The sequence below is a fragment of the Ambystoma mexicanum genome, chromosome 7q (genome assembly GCF_040938575.1).
Source record: "Ambystoma mexicanum isolate Mex_15411 chromosome 7q, UKY_AmexF1_1, whole genome shotgun sequence".
Taxonomy (NCBI): Eukaryota; Metazoa; Chordata; class Amphibia; order Caudata; family Ambystomatidae; genus Ambystoma; species Ambystoma mexicanum.
Genome location: NC_090941.1, coordinates 1,103,387,246 through 1,103,409,353, shown reverse-complemented (window position 1 = coordinate 1,103,409,353; position 22,108 = coordinate 1,103,387,246). Strand labels below are relative to the sequence as shown.

The 22,108-nt window shown below is 53.3% G+C and overlaps 1 protein-coding gene across 2 annotated transcripts in view; it reads right to left on the bottom strand.

The window, feature by feature from the left end:
• Nucleotides 1-22,108, bottom strand: part of RRP8 (ribosomal RNA processing 8) — a 290,217-nt gene that overhangs the window by 44,321 nt on the left and 223,788 nt on the right. For both annotated transcript variants that reach the window (XM_069640472.1, XM_069640471.1), the window contains one exon: nucleotides 5,190-5,286. In XM_069640472.1, coding sequence (XP_069496573.1) covers nucleotides 5,190-5,286 — 97 coding nt within the window. The remainder of the gene's footprint in view (nucleotides 1-5,189; nucleotides 5,287-22,108) is intronic.

Genomic DNA, 22,108 nt, shown 5'->3' with positions numbered 1-22,108 from the left:
AAGATCTCATCCGCAGGCGAGCCTCTGGCACCAGAAGAATGCAGGATGCCATGAGGCCGAGCAACCTCAAGAACTCGAACGCCGGGAGCGTCTGGGCATGCTGAAACTTGTGCACCATCTGCTGAATGTGAAGAGCCCTCACCTGGGGAGGAAAACACTGCCCCAGGGAAGTGTCGAGCACTGCTCCGATGTACTGGAGCCTCTGTGTTGGCGTCAAATGGGACTTCTTTAAATTGAGGGAGAAGCCCAGCCTGTGAAGGGAGTGGCAGGCGACGGACAGATGATCCAGGACTTGCTCGGGAGAGCTCCCCCTGATCAACCAATCGTCCAGGTAGGGGTAGACGTGAATCCCCCCTTGCCTGAGATGCGCTGCCACCACCACCATGAGCTTGGTGAAAACCCTCGGGGCGGAGGTCAAACCGAACGGCAGGACCCGAAACTGAAAGTGCGAGTCGCCAACCGCGAACCTCAGGTACTTCTTGTGCTTGGGATGGATCGGCACATGGAAGTAAGCATCCTTGAGGTCGAGTGACACCAACCAGTCCTGAAGCTGAAGGGCCTGGAGGACTTGAGAGAGAGTAACCATCTTGAACTTGTCCTTCCTGAGGAGTTTGTTCAAACCGCGCAAGTCCATGATGGGTCTCAAACCCCCGTCTTTCTTCGAAATCAAAAAATAAGGGGAATACCATCCCTTGTTCCTCTCCGCTACAGGCACCAGTTCTATGGCGCCTTTCTCCAGCAGGGCTTGAATTTCCTGCGCAAGGAGCGGATCCGGACTCTTCAAAGAGAGGTTCCCCGGTGGATTGTCGCGAGGCCTGTGCCGAAAGGGAAGACAGTAGCCGTGGGAAATGATCTCCAGAACCCACACATCTGAAGTAATGGCACGCCACTCTACAAGATGCTGCGCCAGCCTTCCCCCAACCGGCGAACCATGGTACATGGCCTCATGACGGAGTAGGAGCGGCTGCGGCGTTACCTGAGGGCAAAGAGGCAACTGCCCGAGCGGCCTTGGCACCACGGGTACCTTGTCGTCCACCTCTGGTACCCCTGCGTTGGCCCCTTTGACTGCCAGCTCCTCTCGCTCTACCAAAGGACGAGTAATAGCGAAAGGAGCCACCCCTCCACTGCTGTCCCCTAGGACGAAAAAGCGGAGGTTGGCGAACTGCAGCGCCCAACGACTTCGCTGCAGCTTTTGAGGTCTGCAACCTCTCAAGGCTCTCGTCAGCCTTGCTGCCAAAAAGATGTTCACCATCAAAGGGCATGTTGAGGAGCCGGGACTGCACATCAGGAGCAAACCCCGACTTCCGCAACCACGCAAACCTGCGTATCACGGTGCTCGCCGCCATGGACCTACTGACGCATTCAGCCAAGTCCAAACCCGACTGAACGGACTCACACATGGCATCCTTACCATCCTGGACCATAGCAAGGAAACCATCCCGTTCGACCCCTTCGGGAATATGTTCAGCCGCTAACGCAACACAGTTCCACAGAGTGTGCGTGAAACGCGACAAGGCACAAACGGAGTTGGCCGCCTGAAGCGCCATACCACCAGAAGAAAACACCTTCTTCGCCCAGCCATCAAAACGTTTGTCGTCCCTATCAGGAGGGATGGTAGGGTACGACGCCTGCTTTGCCGGGGCCGTGGCCGCCTGCACCACCAAACTTTCCGGAGTGGGGTGCCTGGTCAAGTAGCAGGGGTCGCCACTGGCTGGACGGTATTTTCGCGACAAGGATCTGCCCACTGCCGGGAGACTCTCCGGAGCAGTCCAAGCCGCCGCCACCCTACGCTGTAAAGCCATATGGAACGGCAGTACCGGGTCAGTTGGGGGACCAACATCAAGGATGTCCGTCAGATCATCCTGCACAAACTCACCTGGGGGAGCAGACCATCCCAGATACTCAGACACCCTAGCCATAAGGCGCCGGTATGAGGAATCGGCATGGGAGCCAGGCTCAGGCCGACCAAATTCCACCTCCGGAGAGGTGTCCAGTCCACTGGCATCATGCAGCGACTGCCTCAAATCGTCAAATTGACTATGGCCCGAGACAATGTCATCCGGCACCTGACTAGGAACCAGGCCATCCGAATCCTCATCCGCCTCCGAAATATAATCCAAGTGGTGGAAAGGCACCCGAGAGTGCCTGCTCTTAACCAGAGCCTTCCTAGGGGGAACACCCGAGACACGGGGCACCTCCGACACGAAAGGCGTCGATGGCGTCGAGCGAATCGGCGCCGACGTCGAGAGGATCGGCGTCGAGGAAATCGGCGTCGACGTCGAGGAAATCGGCGTCGACGTCAGATGCAGCGCCTCCAGTATCGGCGGCGTCGACACAGCCCTCGAAGCCGGCGCTCCGAGCGTGTCCCTCGACGACCTGACCGTCGACGGCTTCGACGACTTCCTCGGAGCCGGAGCCTCGAGAAAGCCTGTCGACGCCCTCGACGCCCCAGACGTCGATGTCTTCCTCGAAGACATCACAGGTGCACACGGTCTCGATCGCGTCGAGGACCGGGACCTGGAACGGGTACGGCGAGAACGAGCCCCCTTGTCCGAACGGGACCTCTCCCGTGACTCGCGCCGACCACTCTTGCGAGCGGTGGCTCTCGACCTCTCACGGCCGACCCCACTCGGGGGCGCGGACGGTTGAGTACCCTGCGACTCAAGAATCGCCAACATCTTCTTCCCGAAGGAAGCCCATTCCTCCGGCGTCGCACGGCTGGTGGGGTAACCGACGTGCCGGGCAGAGTCCTCTGAAGAGGACCTGGAAGGCGACCGGTGTCGGCGCTTCCGAGAATGCCTCGAAGAGGCCGAGGAGTGGCGAGACCGACTCCTAGAAGAAGACCGACGAGACTTCCGACGATGACGCGGAGAGTCACCCCTCGAATCATCCGTCGAAAGCCCCGCCGACTTCGACTTCCGGGGCTTGGACACCCGACCTACCGACAATTTCTTCTTACGTTCGCGTAAGGCCTTGGACGTGAGCGACAGGCAGTCGACACAGTCATCCGTGTCGTGGGCCTCCCCGAGGCACCAGAGGCAGGCATCGTGCGAGTCAGTCACCGACATCTTGGACCCACACTCCCCGCACTTCTTGAAGCCCGGACGCGGGGTTGAAGACGAAGTGGAAGACATCGTCGAAGGAACAATTCACAAACGAACAGGTTCGAAGAACCGGAAAGAACAGAACTCTAATGAGTCGAGGCTAGAACCGAGAAACACGAAGCAACACGTTCGCGGAAAAAACGGAACTGAGGCTACTGGCGTCGTGCGTCCTACTTATCACATCGGATGACGTCGGACGAGGTCCTCGACGGCGGCGCATCGACGTCATCGACGCAGGACGCAGACGCCGAAAAAGTTTCCGAAGCAGCACAGCTGTGGTGATTACATGTCATAGATATGGAATACGTCGGAGGACCCAATCCCCTCGAAAGGGTCATTTGACTGTCCAATCAGGACAACCTGACCCCCCAGTGGGAGCTGGTCCCATTCAGGCACTCTGGCAGAAAATGGAGAAGGGGGTGGAAAACTCTGCCCCCACTTCCTGCCTTTCCAGACACTCTGGAGCATAGGCAGGGACACCCAAGGGTTCCTCCCAAAGGCAAAACAGACACAAAGACCTCCCCACTCCCAGAATGGTAGAAAAAAGGGCGGACAAAGAACAACCATGCTAGTAATGGTGAAGAAAGAAGGGAGGCCCCAAGTTGGTACTCGAGTGCCCCTATTGTGCACCACCAAGGCTATGGACATAGCCTGCGGTAGAAAAATCAACAGTAGGTGGTAGAACACATCCACTGCCACCAGCCATAACTAGAAGATTATCTATGTGACTAAAAAGTCACATGAGCAGAGAGAAGGGGGATACTAGGTACCCCTTTGGAACTTCACATAAGGTGGGTGTGCCAGGAGAGATACTAAGTATCTTAAGAACCGTAGTTACTCTAGGATAAAGAAAAGAATCTCAAACCAAGACCGCAAGGGTCCCCAGTAACACTGCCCATAAGGAGCTATGTGCTGCAATAGTAAAATACAGATGCCTTTAAGAGACATGGAGGGAAATAGAATCCACAGGACAGGTAAAATACAAAGAAGAGTTCCAAAAGACAGAGCCCATAAGAATGAATGAGTGGAAAAAGGCTCCATTCTCAGGATTTCAGAAAAAGGTCCAGAAATCCAGCAAAAAGTGCTGGGGGTCTCACTAGGAGAGGGGGTGAAGCATTGCAATGATAAATCTCCTTAACAGCCGACTCCACAACTAGCTTGCACTCCGCCTCCTGCTGGCGTGATGTCAGAGGGCTTTTCCCTGCGCATCAGGTTCCTCTTTTCTCTTCCTCTTCTGAAGTTAAATATGCCTTTCGCATGGGGGAAGACTGTGCCTGAACTGTACGCAGCGGACAGAGTCAAATGTGACCTGGGCAGGGGAATTGAGACTCAAATGGGAGACTGATATAGGGGAACAGTTGGCACTGGGGCTACTGCTTGCTAAGTGAGCGATTGCCATGGAAGGTGCAGGTTGGACCTATAATAGGAGATTGGCGAGAAGCAATGTGCAAGTGGGTGAGGGCTGAACTGGATTTGAGTGCTCAGGTGTCCCCAGTGGGAGGAGCTGAATCGCGGTACAGAGTTTGGCATGAGGTTTGGGACAAGTTGGAAGTACGCTCGGATTTGAGGCCACCATAGAGTGGAAGGTTGGTTAGATTACCTTTATTGGTCGTCGAGCCTGACAGGATGTGGGAATTATGGAGGGACAGTGCCGAAGTATGCTTGTGGACAACCTTATTTTCTCGAGCTTTTGGGTTTATTTTTGCCTTCAGCGAAAGATAAGGATGCCACATTCTAAGGCTTATCAGGAAGTCCCAGTTATGCCATTAACTGTGTTGGTGTAGGGAGTTCCTCACAGGAATGTGAGTCTTTGTCCCCAAAGAGGCAGTCTCTCCCACTGAGGTTTAATTGCTTCGACCCCTACGGAGGGTTTTGCAGAGCAGGCTCACCTCCTAGCCTCACTAGGGGTGGGAGGCTCCCCTTTGGGGAGCAGGGGTGATTACCTGTGATTCGTCACATTGCGCTGTTTCTTACAGGAGAAAACGTCTTAAATCACAGAGGATTTGTGATGTCCCAAACAAACACTTATTGAGTTTAGGTTTTTGCAACTCTGAATCCAAATTGGTGACTGGAGTTTCATCCTACCTTTGATGTGTTCTTAAATCCCATGTTAGCCAAGGCACTTAGAAACAACCGAACATCCTCAAAACGACTGGCCACCTCTGCAAGCTTCAGAACTCCCCTAATAGAATAAAAGACAGAGGATGTGAATTTGATGGCAGATTCCACCTGTACCGCATTGGAGGGCAATATTCAAAGAGTACGTTATTGGAGGAATACATTGGAAGTGTAAGCAAACATTATTCAAGTAATGATTTCTGTACTCCCAGACAACCAGCACTCATAGCTTTTAAGTACAGAACCTCCTTCCACACAATAGAAAGGGAATGGGGTCAGCCAAAACTATCAAGAAAAAGAGGGAGAAAAAGAGGATATATGGCTCTATCTGTGACCAGGTCTCACGTTTGCCTAATCACAATTCCCCTTCCTTGGTTCATTTCCCTTAGTCTACCAACCAAACCTACTCAAGCAGAGGCCACCATTGGTCAACAACTTCAGGAAGGAAGGAAAATAGATTAAGAGAACAGCAGTCACTGAGGCAAGTGAGGAAAAACTGAAGTTTCGGCCCTTCATCCTAAAGGGGAGCAACTCCCTTTGAGGCTAGAAAGGAGCCCACATAACAAACTCCTCGCTCAGGGTTTGGGAAAGTGGAACCTCACTGGGAGTGACTCCTTAACAAGGGACAGGGACACCCATTCCGGTAAGGAAATCCCTACAACTAAGCGTTTTGTTTTTAATGTATTTATAAGGCACCGAAGCCCACAGGCATTAGCGAGCCGTAACACCTATACAGGTGACAACAGCGGGACAAACCAGAGGTCACAGAAAGAACTAAAAGACAGTATATTAGTGGGAGCAGGGGGAATCTTGAAGACTAGATATGGTCAAGATTGAACCTGAGATAGAAGAACTTTTTCTGAAAACTGCAGTGTTTTTAGTTTTGTGCGAAAGATTTTAGGATCTTTTTGTTGTCAGAGTTCCAATGGAAGGGTGTTAGAGTTTCGTAGAGGTCACTGGAAAAGATCTGCCAAGGCCATATGACCATTTGTAGCATGGTGGACTGACTAGAGATAAGGTATAACGAAGTTCTCTTGAGGCTCATAGGGTCAGATCATATTTTTCAGGTATGTGGGGCTAATACCGTACAGGCTTCTATGCACCAATGTAGTGCAACCTATGTGACTCTTTCTCCATTCTACCCTCAGGCCCGACGCACACCACACGCCATACCCTGGATGCTCTCATCTCCACAGACATCCCCCTCACTACCTCACTCTCCTGGACTGATCACTTTCTTCTCTCCTCACACTTGAAGCCCACTTCTCCTTTTGCATTGGCACACTGCACCGCTGACCACCTTCAAGGTCTTCCGACCCATGAAGTGTGTCAGTGGCTGCCTTTGCCTCCACCTACTCTCCTACGACTCCTGCGGCAGACTCCCATCCTGACACAGCCCTCTCGAACTTTCACCTCTCCATCACCAACCCTCAACATTCTTGCCCCTGTCATGAGGGTCCGACTGAAGCCTGCAAAAAAGGCCAAATCTTGGTAGGACTCTGATCTGGCTGCCTTTAAACGCAAGTGCAGAGCAGCATAACGGAAAAGATGATCCACAGGAGCACCTCTGACAAGCTGGCCTGCTGCCGTCTTCAAATGCAATACAGATTCTCCATCTGGTCCAAGAAGAGAGTCCATATTCAATCTTGCATCTCCACATCATCCAACAACAAGGCTGAACTGTTCAAAGTCTGAAAGGAACTGGCCAATCCTACTGCAGCATCATCCTCTACTGCACCCACCCTACTTTGCTCGGCCCGGACTGCACAATTCACCGCCAAAACACAGGACATCCCGACATCCTTCCCCTCTGCACCCACTCAAGCACCAAAATCTCTTGGGCCCCCTCAGGCAACCCCTCCCCTCATCTTTCCTCCCTCTCCCCCGTCTCACCTGATGAGGTCTGTAGACAAGTCTGGTCTATGAAACCATCAAGGACAACATTGACACTCTTGCCCCAGCCTTGACAGACCTCTGTAACCTCTCCTTTAACACTGGTGTTTTCCCCGCTTCTCTCAAGCACTCTCTCTTGTGCACCATCTGATCAAAAAACCTTTCGCCGACCCCTCTATTCTATCACTCCTTACCAGGTAAAACTCCTGGAGAAGATGGCTATCTCTCAGCTAACCCACCACACTGAATGTGTTGGTTTTCTCCATGACCATCACTCTGGCTTCAGAGCATCCAGAGGCATGGAAACTGCTCTTCTCAACACTGATGAAGACCTGCTCTCATATCTTGACTCCAACTCTCCCTCTGTTCTCATTCTCCTTGACCTCTCCTCTGCTTTCGATTTGGTAAACAACATCTTGACCTCCCATCTCTGTGACACCCTGGGCATTACAGACCAGGCCCTAGCGTGGCTTGTCTCCTTTCCCTCTGAACGTCCTTCCCAGGTGGAACTTGGGTCTTTTCTCTCCTCAATAACTCTCTCCACTTGTTGTGTCCCACAGGGATCTAACCTACCCCATTGGTTTTTCAATGCCTACATGGCCCCTCTGGCCCGCAGGATCGCAGCCTTCAATGCCAACTTTGGATGACCCAGCTCTCTTTCAGGGTACCCTCTGCTTCTTTCTCCTCCTCCATGTTCATTCCGGTCTATCCGCAATTCAGTCTTGGTGTGCTGCAAGAAATATGTGCCTCAATGCCAGCAAGAGAGATCGTCCTCATTGGGACCTCTGCTCTCGCTTTCCCACTCCCACTCTAGCCGGCATCCCTTGGCCCTGCGCCCTCACCAACTGAGGCAAAAAATCTAGGGGTCATCTTCGACTCCACGCTCTCCTTCTCCCCCCACATCTCAGACATCTCTAAAAAGTCCCACTACCAGCTGGACCTCTTCAGAGGTATTGTACCCTTTCTCACCTTCCACCCCAGAGGCTTACCATTTCCAGAGCCCTGGTCCCCTCCAGACTGGACTATTGCAACAGTCTCTTTTTCAATCTACCTACTTCCACTCTCCGACCCCTACAACTCATCTCTGGCGCTGAAATCCCACCACTGACTCCCCGTGGCTGCAAGGTTCAAGACCGTCTGTATAGTCCACAAGGCTTTCTGGGTCCGGGGCCTGCACAATCTTCAACGCTCTCTCCCTAAATATTCTCCCTCTGCTCGTCCTCTTCCAACTATCTGCGGATGAGCCGTTTTCCAAAACAGAGATTTGGGGGTAGATCTTTATCCTCTACAGGTGCCTCCCTCTGGAACTGCCTCCCTGCCTCTCTCGTTGTCTGGGAGTGATTAACTGGGCACATCGCAGGTGTTTCCTTGTCCTGATTGGTGCATTCATGGGGGCTTATCGTCGGACGGATGGAACATGTCCCAGAGCAGCGCTTTCCATGCCACACATTTGTCCATGCCACCTGCTTCCGACCTGTTCCCTCCCTCCACCCACACCTTGGTCTCCGCCTCTGCCCACCTTTCAAATTCCTTGCACCACTTTTCGTATTGCGGCCCAGCAGCCACTTTCCAGGACATGGCGATGGTTCTTTTGGCTAGTATGCATGCCAGGTCCATGAACCTAACCACATGTTTGTATTTGCTGATCTGGGGATAGGCACCACGCAGACATTATTTCAGTGACCACTCATACCTCCGTATTCCAGCCTCCCTGCGTGCTCGCTCTATGCGTGCACATAAGCTTCACACACACCCCCAGAACATGTGTAGCATGTCAGTACTTGCTTCCTTTTTAAACATAGCTATTCTGTGCGGGGTCATGTATGTGTGATACAGCACATTCAACTGTATTAATTTGAAGCGTTGGTTCCTTTATACAACCTTAGAGAAGCCCAGTATTCTCTCCCATTCTTTCTCTGTTATGTTTGCACCTATGTCTCTCTCCCATTGTTGTTTCAGCATTGTGCCCTTGGGGTTGGGTGTGTATTAGCATACAGTACAGCCTAGAAGCGGCCTCCAGCAGTCATTCAAATTATACATCAGGGTCAGTAATGGGCTTGCCTGTGGTTCCTCTGGCCAGCCCTCCCATATTTCTTTGGCTATTTCCCAGACTCTGCGGTACCAGAGGAATTGCCCGCTTGGCAGCCCCTCTCTTTCTTGCAATGAATCGAATTCCCGAAAGACCCCACCTTCGTATACATCACCCCATGTGTATATCCCCATCCCTTCCCATTTTCTTACTACTGCCATGGCTGTGCTGTCTTTGCATGTGTCAGCCCCTATCGGCACCTCCGGTGAGTAGGGGTTTGCCAGTTTCAGTAGGTTGTGTGCTCTCCTCCAGACCTTCCTGCCCAGTGTTATCATTAGTGGAATGTGTTTCGGGCCCTCCTATTTTACCCACAGTATTTCTTTCAGTTTGATGGGAGCCACTAGGTGTTGTAGTAGGTCTGTTTCAGAGGTGGACTTGTCTGCTAGCCATTTAACTATGTGGCTAAACTGTGCTGCCAGGTAGTATCTTTCGAGATCAGGCAGTTTCACCCCGCCCTTGTCGTATGGTAAGGAACAAGTTACTTACCTGTAACTGTTTTTCTCCAGCATGGGTCTGGCATAGATTCACATGCTCATGAATATTCCGTCGTCAGGCTGGGAATCCTCGGTAAAGAAAAAATCAATATCAGTTTCGTTTCTGATCTGTCTCTCTTAGAAATAACCAATCACTGATCTCTGGGTCATACTGCCCCCAGCCAATGACTGCCCTCTCCCTAAGCCCCGCCTCTGGAAGCCATCCTCAGATTTGGTAGCATGTTAAGTGGCAGTATGACCAAGTGAAGAGCGGCAGAGGGGTAGGCGGGAGGGTTCGCATATGAATCCATGCCAGACCCATGCTGGAGAACAACAGTTACAGGTAAGTAACTTGTTCCTTCTCCAGCATGGGGTCTGGCATGCTCATGAATAAAAGAATACATAGCAGTACACACATGCACAACCACGGGAGGTGGCAACAGGCTCAACATTAAGCAATACAACAACTCAACATTAAGCATCTCTTACCTCCTCACCAGGCTCACCTTAAGCGAACAGGTTGCGCAGCACTGCTTGGCTGACCCTGGACTCCCGATCGACGCAGTAGAATCTTGTGAAGGTGTGCGTCGACCTCCACGTAGCAGCCCTGCAGATGTCCAGCAGGGGCACACCAGACAGGAACGCTGTGGTAGCAGCGATCGCTCTGGTTGAATGGGCTCTTGGACGGCCGGGCAGCGGTTGGTTTGCCAACCGGTGACAGTGCATGATGCAGCCGGAGAGCCACCTGGAAATGGAAGTCTTCGAGAGAGCCTTCCCATGATTCACAGTCCCAAAGTTCACAAACAGCTATGACGTCTTCCGAAAACTTTCGTGCGGACCACGTAGAACTTCAGCGCTCTAGCTACATCCAGCGAGTGCAAAGTCCTCTCGGCCGGCGCCAAAGGCATCGGGAAGAAAACTGGTAACACCAAGGGCTCGTTGAGGTGGAAGTCCGACGGCACCTTAGGCATGAAGGAGGGGTGTGTCCTCAGCACCACACTCGTGTCGTGAAAAGTAAAGTATGGAGGCTTTCAAGATAGGGCCTGGATCTCTCCCACTCGTCGTGCGGAGGTGATGGCCACGAGGAACGGTGTCTTCTACGACAGGAACTTCAAAGGCGCTGAATGCATAGGCTCGAATGGGGCCCCCCCCCATGAGCCTGGTCAGCACCACATTAAGCTCCCACGCCGGGGCTGGAGCCTTCACCGGCGGGAACTATCGGAATAGTCCCTTCATAAATTCCTTCACCAGGCGATGAGACCACAAGGACGCCCGTCCCGTAGTCCTGAAATATCGGGAGATGGCAGCCAGATGTATTTTGATGGAGGCGTGAGCCAGTCTAGCTTTCGCCAGCGACAGTAGGTACGACAGTACTTGAGGGGCTGTAATCCACAGAGGGTTAATCTTCTGTGCACGGCACCCCTTCCATTTAGGTCTGTAGCACTTGAGAGTTGAGGACGCCCTGGCTGTTGCAAGAACCTCTCTGCAGTCAGCCGGGATATCGTACCCTCCAAACTCTAGTGCTGCAGGAGCCAGGCCTGCAAGTTCAGCGACTCCGGGTCGTGATGAAGAATGGCGCCTCCTTCTCTGGAAAGAAGATCCGCATCCGCCGGCAGCTTGACTGGTGGGGACGTTGACAAGTCCAGAAGGTCCACGAACCAGATCTGCCTCGGCCACGCCGGTGCGACGAGGATCATTCTGCACCTGGACTTCTTGAGCTGGTTGATGAGACGGAGCAGCAACGGCAACGGAGGGAACGTGTATAGAAACAGGCCGTCCCAAGGGAACGAGAAAGCATCGCACATGCTCCTGGGCTGCGGGAACCTGCTGGCGAACCTCTGGCACTTGGAGTTCGTCGCAGTCGCGAAGAGCTCGATCCGGGGTTTGCCCCATCGTTGAAAGAGCCGATCCACCTGGTCCTGGCGTAGTTCCCACTCGTGGCACGAGCGCATCTCCCTGCTGAGTGAGTCGGTGATGGTGTTTTTTATTCCTGCCAAGTGGAAAGGAACCAGAAACATCCCCTGGGCGACGGCCCAGTGCCACAGATCCTGGGCCTCCTTGGATAGGGCTGGGGATCTGGTGCCTCCCTGCTTCCGTATGTAGAACATCGTGGTGGTGTTGTCGGTGAAGATCCTCACCACTTTGTCCTTGAGAGACGGAAGGAACGACTTGAGCGCCCAGAACACTGCTTGAAGCTCCAGAATGTTGATGTGGAGAGACATCTCTCTCGGGAGCCAAAGGCCTCTTGCATGGAGATCTCTGGTGTGGGCCCCCCAACCCTCCAGGGAGGCGTCCGTCGTCACCGTCTCCTGAAACGCCGGGGTCTGAAAGTCTGTGCCTGCCGTGAGGTGCGCACGGGTACCCCACCATAGGATCGCCCAACAGAACTCATCGAGAGGGAGCCTGTCCTCAAAGCAGCCCGTCGCCTGAAACCAGCAGGCGTCGAGGAACTCCTGTAACGGACGCATCCGAAGTCTGCAAAGGGGTACAAGGTAGATACATGAGGACATCATCCCGAGGAAGGACTTGATGGACCTCACCCTGGCCACGTCCGAGGCTAGCAGGCGTTGCACCTTGCCCAAAATGGCCTTCGTCCTCTCCTCCGACGGGGAGGCCAATTGCCCCATTGTATCGAGCTTCGCTCCCAGAAACAGTGCTACTTGCTACGGAACCAGGTGGGATTTGGAGTAGTTGATGGCGAATCCCAGTTCCATGAGCAGCCTGACGGTCCTTGCTGTGTGTTCGACGGCGAGTAGTCTTGTCCTTGCACGGATTAGCCAGTCGTCCAGATAGGGGTAGACGTGGATCCCCTGCAGGCGCAGCCACTGGTGCCAGGCACTTGATGAATACCCTGGGTGCCGATTTGAATCCGAACGGTAGGGTTCTGAATTGGTAGTGGCGTCCCTGAACCACGAACCTGAGAAACTTCCCGTGTCCTTTTAGAATGGGTATGTGGAAGTAAGCATCCTCCAGGTCCAACGACGATAGGAAGTCGCCCTCCTCCAGCTGTCCCAGCACGTGCTGGAGGGTGACCATCCTGAATTTCTGTGCCTTGATGTACTTGTTTAACCGACGCAGGCCCAGGATGGGGCGCCAACCGCCTGTCTTCTTTTTGATGAGAAAGTACCTTGAGTACACTCCGGAGCCCCGGAGCCTCCTGGGGACGACCTTGATGGCACCTTTCTTGAGCATCGCCCTTCCCTCCAACAGCAGTTGAGGGATGGGATTCTCCTTCCTGGCCATGGGAGGAATGCGAGGACACTTCTTTTGGAATTCCAGCGAGTGACCGTTGGCCAGGGTGTCCAGCACCCAACGGTTGGTGGAGATGGACTCCCACACGCTGACGAACTTCGTCAGCCGGCCTCCCACCGGGGTGCTTCGGTGGGGGCCCGACGCTACGGCCGGTTCAGTCCTGCTTGGAGGAGGCCTTGCCGCCTTGGCCTCCTTGACGACGACGGCGGGATCCTCCTTGCTTGCCGCGACCTCTGTAGGCCTCCTGGGACGAGGAGCGGGCCGCCTGGAGGTAAGTAGAAGAGCCACCGCTGGATACCTTGGAGGCACCCTGTCTGCCTCCGGAGCTCCAAAAGGACCGTCGTTGTTGAAGTACCCCTAGGGCCCGGGCCATCTCCGAGTCGGTCTTGTTGGCCTCGAGCGACTCATCCACAGTCTTCCCAAAACGGTTGCTGCTGTCGAACGGCATATCCAACACTCTGGTCTGAACGTCCTGGCGGAAGTCCGTCGCCTTGAGCCACCCTCGATGTCGTAGTCAAACCCTGTTGCCCATCTGGCGAAATCCGGTATCGGCAATGTCCGTTGCCACCGTTATGGCATGATCCGACGCCACCTCACCTTCCTGAAGAATCTGTAGGGCCTTTGCTCTCTTGTCATCCAACAGGAAGTCCAGAAGGGGAGCTAACTTGAACCAAAGATCCCTGTCGTAACAGGCCACGATCGCCAAGGCATTGGCCGCCTTAATCGTCAACGCCGCAGACGAAATGACCCGTCGTCCCATGGAGTCCAACTTCTTGCCCTCGCTGTCCGGCAGGGAAATGCAGCCGCACCCGCTGCCGAGGCGACCGAGTCTGGCGTAGGCTGGGCCCTGAGGCACAAGGGGGCGGCGTCGGGGACCCGGTACTTCTCCTCGTACCTGTCCCTCTTGGCGGGCGTCGTAGAAGGGCTCTCGAGGACAGCCAGCCCTTCTTCCCAGAGGTCGTCGAGCAACAGCACTGCCAGGACCGTCTTTCTCTTGGCTCCCGTAGTTGATAAAGAAAGCCTTCCTTCTTCTGTTCCTCCGGGCAGAGTTGGAAGAGCTTGGACGCCCTGGCTATCATGGCGTGAAAGGAGCCAATTTCGTCGGGTGGTGAGGCCCGAGGGGGAGGCGATGAAGGAATGCCCGTCGCATCATCGCCACCATCGTCGTCCGTGCCCGTATCCGTCGCTGTATCATCCCGAGGGTCAGGCGAGGGGGATGAGGGGTCCACAGGCCTTGTGGGCACGAAGGGCGGAGCGGGATGGACTCTCCTCTGCTTGTTCGGTGGGCTTCCCGACGGTCCTGGCTCAGGATCCTCCGTCGGGGTCCGTGGTAACCTCGTCCTTATCTCAGTACATAAGAATTGGATTGCCAACAAAATGGCCGCCAAGCTATCCTGAGGCTCTGGTAATGGCTGCGACGGGAGGGACGGTTGCTCCACTGGGCCTTCGTCGTCATCTTCGATCTCCTCAGCAGGATCCATCCCCTGGGATCGAACTTTCTCGAACCTCTCGTTGAGGCCCTTCACGGTTTCCACCAGATCCTCCTCAGAGGCTGATTCCGAGTCTGTAATGGCCCCCCCCCCACTCTTTTTCGGCCGGGGTCTTCACGGGGGTCTTAACGATGGGCTGGAAAGAGGATTCCCTCCGCGGTGGCAGGGATACTCTGGGCCCAGAGGCCGTCTCCACTGGCGTAGTCTCATTCGGCTTCGCCAGGGCCGCAGCGACCACTTCAATAGAGGCCTTTGCCGGATGGATCAAAGCCCTGTCCACCTTAGGTGCATCCTGGGCCTTCGCCTTGGGGGAAGGGTCAGCGCCTCGCTCCCCCTCGGGTCCCTTCGAGATTGACCGGGACCGCTCCAGCAGCTTACCCGGGTTCTGGGACTTCCTCTTCCCCGAACCAGAGCGCTGGCTCGTGGTTGAACGTGCCGGGGAAGTCGCGCTCTGCCTGGCAGCCGAAGAGCCCGACCTTTCGGCGCTCCCGGTGCCTGCGGACTTGCGGAGCTTGGCCTTCTGTTGGGCCCCCGTCGCTGGGGCGCCCTCACAGGACTTAGAAGCCTGCTCAGACTTTTTCTTCACCTTCTCACCTGCTGTGCCCTTCTCTAGCCAGGCGGCGAGGCGGGAATGACGATCTTGCTTGGTCCGTTCCGAAAGGTTCTTGCAGAACGCACAGTCCTTCTCCACGTGCGTCTTGTCCTCATGAAGGCAGTAGAGACATCGCGAATGCTTGTCCTCCTTGAAAACATTTTGTAATCCGCATCCAGGGCAGCAACTGAACAGCTTGGTCCGGGCGTCGAGCTTCCCTTGTCCTGGGCCATGTCCGTTGAGGTCTGCCACAGATCTTCCGGAATCCTCCAAGAAGCGTAAACTTGACGAAAACTTCACCCTTGAGGGGCGTAGAAGAATTCTGAAACAGGTCCCCGTTATCGGAAGTAGAAACGGTGGAGCTTGAGGCTCGATTAAACCGAAAAAATGAAATATCTCCTGAAAAAGTGCAAAAACGCAGCAAAAACTCAAGAGCTAAATCACTTGACCGTGCAGTAAAAATCTGAGGATGGCTGCCAGAGGCGGGGCTTAGCGAGAGGGCAGTCATTGGCTGGGGGCAGTATGACCCAGAGATCAGTGATTGGTTACTACTAAGAAAGACAGATCAGAAACGAAACTGATACTGATTTTTTCTTTACCGAGGATTCCCAGCCTGATGACGGGGAATATTCATGAGCATGTGAATCCATGCCAGACCCCATGCTGGAGAAATACAAAATTGCTAATGGAAGTCTGTGGCAATTGGTGCCCCACAAGAAGTCTCAGAGCAGCCCTTTCAAGGAGCGGAAAAAGGATGCCTCTACATAGCAGTGCACGTTATTGAAGAAGTACAGGAACCTTGGGAGAATAATCATTTTGGTGATGGCTACCCTACCTAACAGTGATAGTGGCAGCTTCAACCAGAACTCCATGGACTTCCTCAAACCCTGCGCCACCTTTACTGTGTTGTGTTCGTGCATTTGCTCCAGTGTATGTCCAATGTTCACCTCAGCTACTTAAACGTGTCCATCTCCCAATTGAGTCCCACCACAGGTAGTTCAACTTTCTTTCCCTTCAGCCCCGCCAACGGAAATATGCAGGATTTGGTTTTGCTGGAGTGGATCCCTGACACTTTCGCGTAGTTATCGAGTATGTCGAGGATCACCAGTACATTCAGGTGCGGATCTCTCACGTACAGCAGCACGTCGTCCGCGTAGAGCGACAGCAGGTGTCTCCTTCCCCCAACCCAGATGCCAGCATCCAGGTGTTGCTTCCTAAGGTATATTGCCAGGGGCTCGAGTGCCAGCAGGTACAACATTGGGGATAGTGGGCACCCCTGTCTCGTCCCTCTCTTGATATACCAGATTGCTGACACCAACCTCCCTGTTTTAAACCTGGCCTTTGGGTTTGTGTATAATATTAGCACCCATCGGATGAATCCTTCCCCAAATCCAAATTCCCTCAGTGTTGCCACCAGCCATTCCCAAAATATCGAGTCGAACGCCTTTGTGGCGTTTAGGGAGAGGATGGCATACTGTTCTTGGGATGCCGCTGTTTGTTCAAGTATGTTATGTTACTTGGCATTTATGTAGCGCCTTATGTTTCATTGGTATGATCTCAAAGCGCTGTGTTGTAGTCTGCGTAAGTTCAGCGCTGTGCTGCGCCCTGGTATAAAGCCGTTTTGGTCACCATGTATCAAGCCCCCCATTATCCTGTTCAGGTGCTTGGCCAATATGGTGGTTAAGATTTTGACGTCAGTTCAGCATCACTATTGGGCGATACGAATCACATTCATCCATTGGTTTCCCGGGTTTAGGTATTGGTATAACTAAGGTTTCCCTCATGGATTCCGGCAATTCCCTGCTGGTGTATGCCTCCTGGAAAACTTCAAGCAGCACCGGTGTGAGGGCTGCCTCATATGTTTTATAGAACTCTGGGGGGAGTCCGTCGCTTCCCGGTGTTTTACTGGAGGCGAGTGATTGTATTGCCTCCACAATATCTTCCCCTGTTATTTCGGCCTCCAAGGATGCCTGTTGTGCCGGATCTATTTTGGGAAGGCCTATTTCGTCCAGTGTGTTTAGTATGTCAATTTGCGGCACCTGGGGGTTGTGACTGTATAGGCGGGAGTAGAATTCTCAGAAAATGTCATTGATTTCCTGCTGCATTTTACGTGTTGTACCCGTTGTATCTTTGACCTCTGTGGTCTCAGATCGTGGGTGCTCTCTCCAACACAGCCATGCCAACAGCCTGCCTGGTTTGTCACCCTCAGCGTGTGCTTTCGCGGTTTTCACTGAGTAATCGAATTTGGCGAGCCTTCCCCATGTGTCTTGGCAATCCCCTCGTATCTTTGCCAGTTCCACCTACTCCTCCTTTGTCCCCTTTGTGTTTGACTCATTGTGTTTTATCTCCTCCTCCAGTTCGGCTCAGTGTTCTCCGTATGCTCCCGCGATGGCCTCGCCCCTCACCACCACCTTGATTGCTTTCCAGACTGTGCCCCATCTTTCAACGCTACCTTGTTCTTTTCCACATATTGTTCTATTTCATCGCAGCTCTTCCGTGAAGGCCAGATCTGTTAGAGCGTCTGGTGCCATGCGTCATTGTGGTATGGGCGGTTTAGGCCCCCGTGTTTTCCAATTAATCAGCAGTGGCGAGTGGTCTGATATTGACCTACCTAAGTACTGTGTCGATTCTATTTGTGTTTGGTGCCCCTTGGCCACAAACAAGTAGTCAATTCTCATGTGCAGGGAGTGTGGTGATGAGTAGTAAGAGTAACCTTTGTCTGTGGGATGCAGCTCCCTCCACACATCTACCAGATCTAGGGCTTCTACTAATGTGTTTAGCACCCCTGTTGCAGCGTCATTTTTAGTTGCCGTTGGTTTCGACCCGTCCAGCTCCCAATCCCTGACAATTGAGGTCCCCTTCCCATATGAAGAAACACTCTCGGCATTGGGCTAATTTGGCCCCCAGTGTGTCTAGGTGTTTTGGAATCCCGTGGTTGAGGAAGTATAAGTTTATTATACAGACCTCCACCAGCTCAATGCATTCTCTTACTATTAGGTAACTGCCTTCCGGGTCTGCCTCCCAAATCAGTAGTTGAAATGGAATTGCCTGACTTATCCAAATGAGCACCCCTCTAAAGTATTTGGAGTAGGGGGCACCATAGCACTTCCCGTCCCATTGTTCTGTTAATGCGGTCATAGTTTTCTTAGCCAGGTGAGTCTCCTGCAACAATGCAATGGCCACCGTCTTCCTGTTAATGAAGGATTTCACCCGATTGCTACGCATGTATGTTCCCATACCTCGAACATTCCATGTTATCACTCTGATTTCATTGCCCATTTCAGTATGTGGGTTTTACCCCCCCTCCAGTCCCTTGGTCTCTAGTTGCTCTCCCCAACTTCACCAATTGTTTCATTCCCCGGGTGGCCCCGGCCCCCGCCCCACTGTGTAAAACCACATTCACATGTTTCTTGACACATACCTCCTTCTGTGTAGGGTTCCAACCGTCACAACTTCCAAACCAAACTAAAACTAACAAACTGCACTCCGGGCTTCAGCGTGCGGCCTGTGGTGCACCAGCAACTGGCCGACGCCTACCAGTTTGTGGGGTGTGTCTGTCTGCTCCGTTCGAGAGTCAAGAGTCCGGTCTTGCTCCCGCCATTTGGTGATACAAAATGTCTCATTGTTCTGTGTCGCTCACCCTCATATTTGCTGCTGGCGAGTCCCACCCACACCCCATTCTTCTCTTGGGCCAACTGTTTTTCATGTGTTCGCCTCTTGACCATCGTCCAGGATGTTAGGTTCCAGCCACACTGTGGCCGCCACCGGCGTTTCCAGGAAAACGGCCCGTCCTTTGTAGAGCACCTTGAGCCTGGCGGGATACATTAGCATGTACTTGAGATTCAGTTTCCTGAGTTTAAACTTGATTGTCACAAATGAGTTGCTTGCCCTTTGCACTGCGGGTGTGTAGCTACGCTGGCATTGTCTCGACGGATCTCCCCTTCTTCTCTGGAGAATTTCAAAATAGTCCATCGCGAAAGTTCAGTATCTTTGCGATCATGGGGAGAGGATGTTAGCCCGGTGGCGGTCTCTTTTGCAGGAATCTGTGTGCCCTTCCTACCACGAACCCCTGTGACAATGATTCTGCCCCAATTTCCTGTAGGATCATGTTCTCCACAAAGTGTCACTTGCCCGTCATTAGTGGCGGTCCCCTTGCCTTTCTGCGTTGTTGGTGCTTGATTGCTGTGCGGCTGCACTTTCTGCTTGGCGGAATTAAAGGAGTTCATGATCGTGGAGTCTCTTATTCTTTATTGTAGGCATAATTTCGCTATCACCTGGTTGGATTTAGAGTACAGTGTGGGTGGTGTGCGCGCTTCCAGTTCGCGCTGCTGTCACTCCCTTGCGGGTTCTCTTAGGTCTGTCCAGCGCCTGTTTATGAAATATGTTGATTGTGTGTTCTTGTGCTTTGTTCTTTGGATTCTAATCTCAAGCTTCAGGGTCTCCGTCCGGCTGCGCAGTGTCACTGCTCCCCTTATCTGCGTTGCATGCGCCCCTTATCGCTCTAGGTTGTTGCGTTGCAGGTGCCGTAGTATTATGGGCCCAGTATCCTCTCCTTCGCCCCCAATCTGCGTCCCTGTGAGCACCCTACTCCTCGCCTGTCCAGTCTGTGGCTTGCCCCTGGTTTGCGTTGCTGTCCCCCCCGTGTGGAGGTCCCTCAGATCTGTTAAGCACCCCCTCTGACAGGCTGCAATTTGTGCGTCTTTGTATTTATGTTCTCGCCTTGCTTGGTCGCAAATTGAGGGGGTTACTATTCTTCGTTTGGTGTCGTGGCACGTTTTGCCAGCACTGGTTATATCCTGTGCCTTGTTGTGTATCGAGAGTAGTAGCGCGTTGTGTGCCTTGTTTCACCTTTTCTCTGCCCTGGTCAGCATTACCGCGAGCGCCCAGCACTCCACCCTTCCAGGCTATGGTTGCACAGCTAGATAGCGTTGCTGCTTCCCCCGTGTGTGGGTATCACAGTTCTAATTTCGCCTTGCTGCTGGGTAACTCGCTTGGGTGTTTTTGGGCCCGTGCTTTCTTGCTTCTGGCCGGATATCCGGGGGCCTCAGCCCTTCTGTGCAGGGTTGCACCGTGTTTGCCGGTGCGGTTTGTGTCTTGCCCAGTGCCTCGCCGCTATTAGCTCGTGGGTGCCTCAGTGCTGCTGGCCTTGGTGCTCTTCCCTGGGCCAATTAGTGTCGCTGGGGGTGCCTAACTTCCCACCAGTCTGGGCCGTGACTTTGTAAGGGGGGGCCCCAGTGTGATGTTCTTGTCTCGCAATCCGCTGCAGCGTTCTACATTTCAGGCCCCACCCGTGCCTGGACTTGCCCTCCGTTGCTCCACTGGTCCAGGGTGGGCCGCTCTGCTTTAGTCGTCGCAGTCCTTCCTCGTTTCTCCTGGCCCAGCGTATTCTGCGGGCAGCCTTCTCCGTCTCGTGCCGACTCGCGTTACCTTGGTGTCACTGGCCCGGTTCGCAGCAGCCCGTGCGCACCGTCCAACGGCTGACCGCGCTCCTTCCTCACGTCCCGCTGTGCCTCCTGCAAGCTCCAGACTGCCCGCTGAGGTGTTCATGCAGTCGGGTAAGTGGTTCCCGCATCCTGCTTCCTCCAGTCTCCTTACTTCTCTGTCGGGCCCGTCATACGCTGGCTAGTCTTCTTGATGTCTTTGCGCACGAGCCAGGTTCCACGCCCTCCTTCGTTTCTTCTTTTCGTTCTTTTGGCGTGAGGTGACCCGATAGTCACTTCACTGGGTCAGATGTGTGACCTCACCTCCAGCCGCTACAGTCTCTCTGCGGCTGGGTTCCCTGCTCTGTTCCGTGCCTCCGCCTGCCCGCAGTAGCTCTTCTCTCACTGCCGGGGTGCCATCTTGGAGTCGCAGGGGGGGACCTCTTCGACGTCTCCTCCTTCAGTTGTCCTTTACCGGTTTTCAAAACTTCCTCGCTCCGGGGTCTGGGAAACAATTTCCGCGTCTAGCTGTGTTCTTGTTCGACTTATGAGTAACGAAAGGGACTGCTCAAAAGGTGTGGGAGGACTTGTGAGCTGGAATTATTGAAACATATGGGTGGCGTCCTACCACAACATTTTATAAACCTCTACATTCATTATTTTTAAAGCAAAGATTGGACCATCTAACAAGCCAAGTATCAATGGAGCTGTATATTCATGCTTAATAGAAATGTGAGCAGGAAAACACATATAGTGACTGTTAACATATTTATTTAGTTAATGTTCAGCCAACTTGGGTATAATTTCCCTTAGTATTTTTGTCATGATGCCTACCTCCAAGGTGCCAGACAAGACCCAGCTACCCCAGAGGCAGACATGTCTTCAAGGGAAGTCACAACAGCCTCAAGTAGGGGCTCTTTGGACTCAGTCCTGGCGCCTTTGGCGCCAGGCTCATATCGGGCCACAGTCCTGGCGCCATAGGCGCCAGGCTCATAAAAGGGGACTTTGTGTTAAAGGTGCTTAGTGTTAACTTACCTGATGCAGACCATGCTGCAACATCCAGGCCTTCTGAGGCCTGAATGGGACTACTTTATCTTTGGAACTACTTAACCACATGGGTGTGGTCAGGGGAGGAATACATACCTGAGAGGAAGGATACATACCTGGAACTACTTTGAAGGCTATTTAAGCCACGCCCAAGCAGCAACTCACGCTTCGTGTTGTTCTGCATCTAGCAGCTGGAGGCTCACCGTGTTTGCTCCTGCATTCTGTCTTCTGCCACTCCTGCCAGCATCCTGGAACACCTGCAAAGAGAGAAGAGAAGAGAAAAGCGTAAAGATGTCCCTTACCTGCTAAATCCGCATTCCGGAGACATCTCGCCGACGGTCCTGAAAAGGAAGACATCCATTTAAAAGCACATCACATCGATCGCTGCAGCGCCGCATCTCACCTGTACAAGGTAGCAGCACGTTTTACGGCGACATCTGGACTCGAAGCCACATCACCGCGCCTTGGGAGAAAAAGACAAGAATAAAGGTGAGAGGGGGAAAGAAAACAAGGAAACCTTAATTTCCATTACAAAGCTTACCTGTTGGGTTATTCCAACTTCATTTCGGGTCGGTGCCGCATCCTGGCATTTCCGGACCCCGGCCCCTATGGGGAAAAAAGACATCAGCG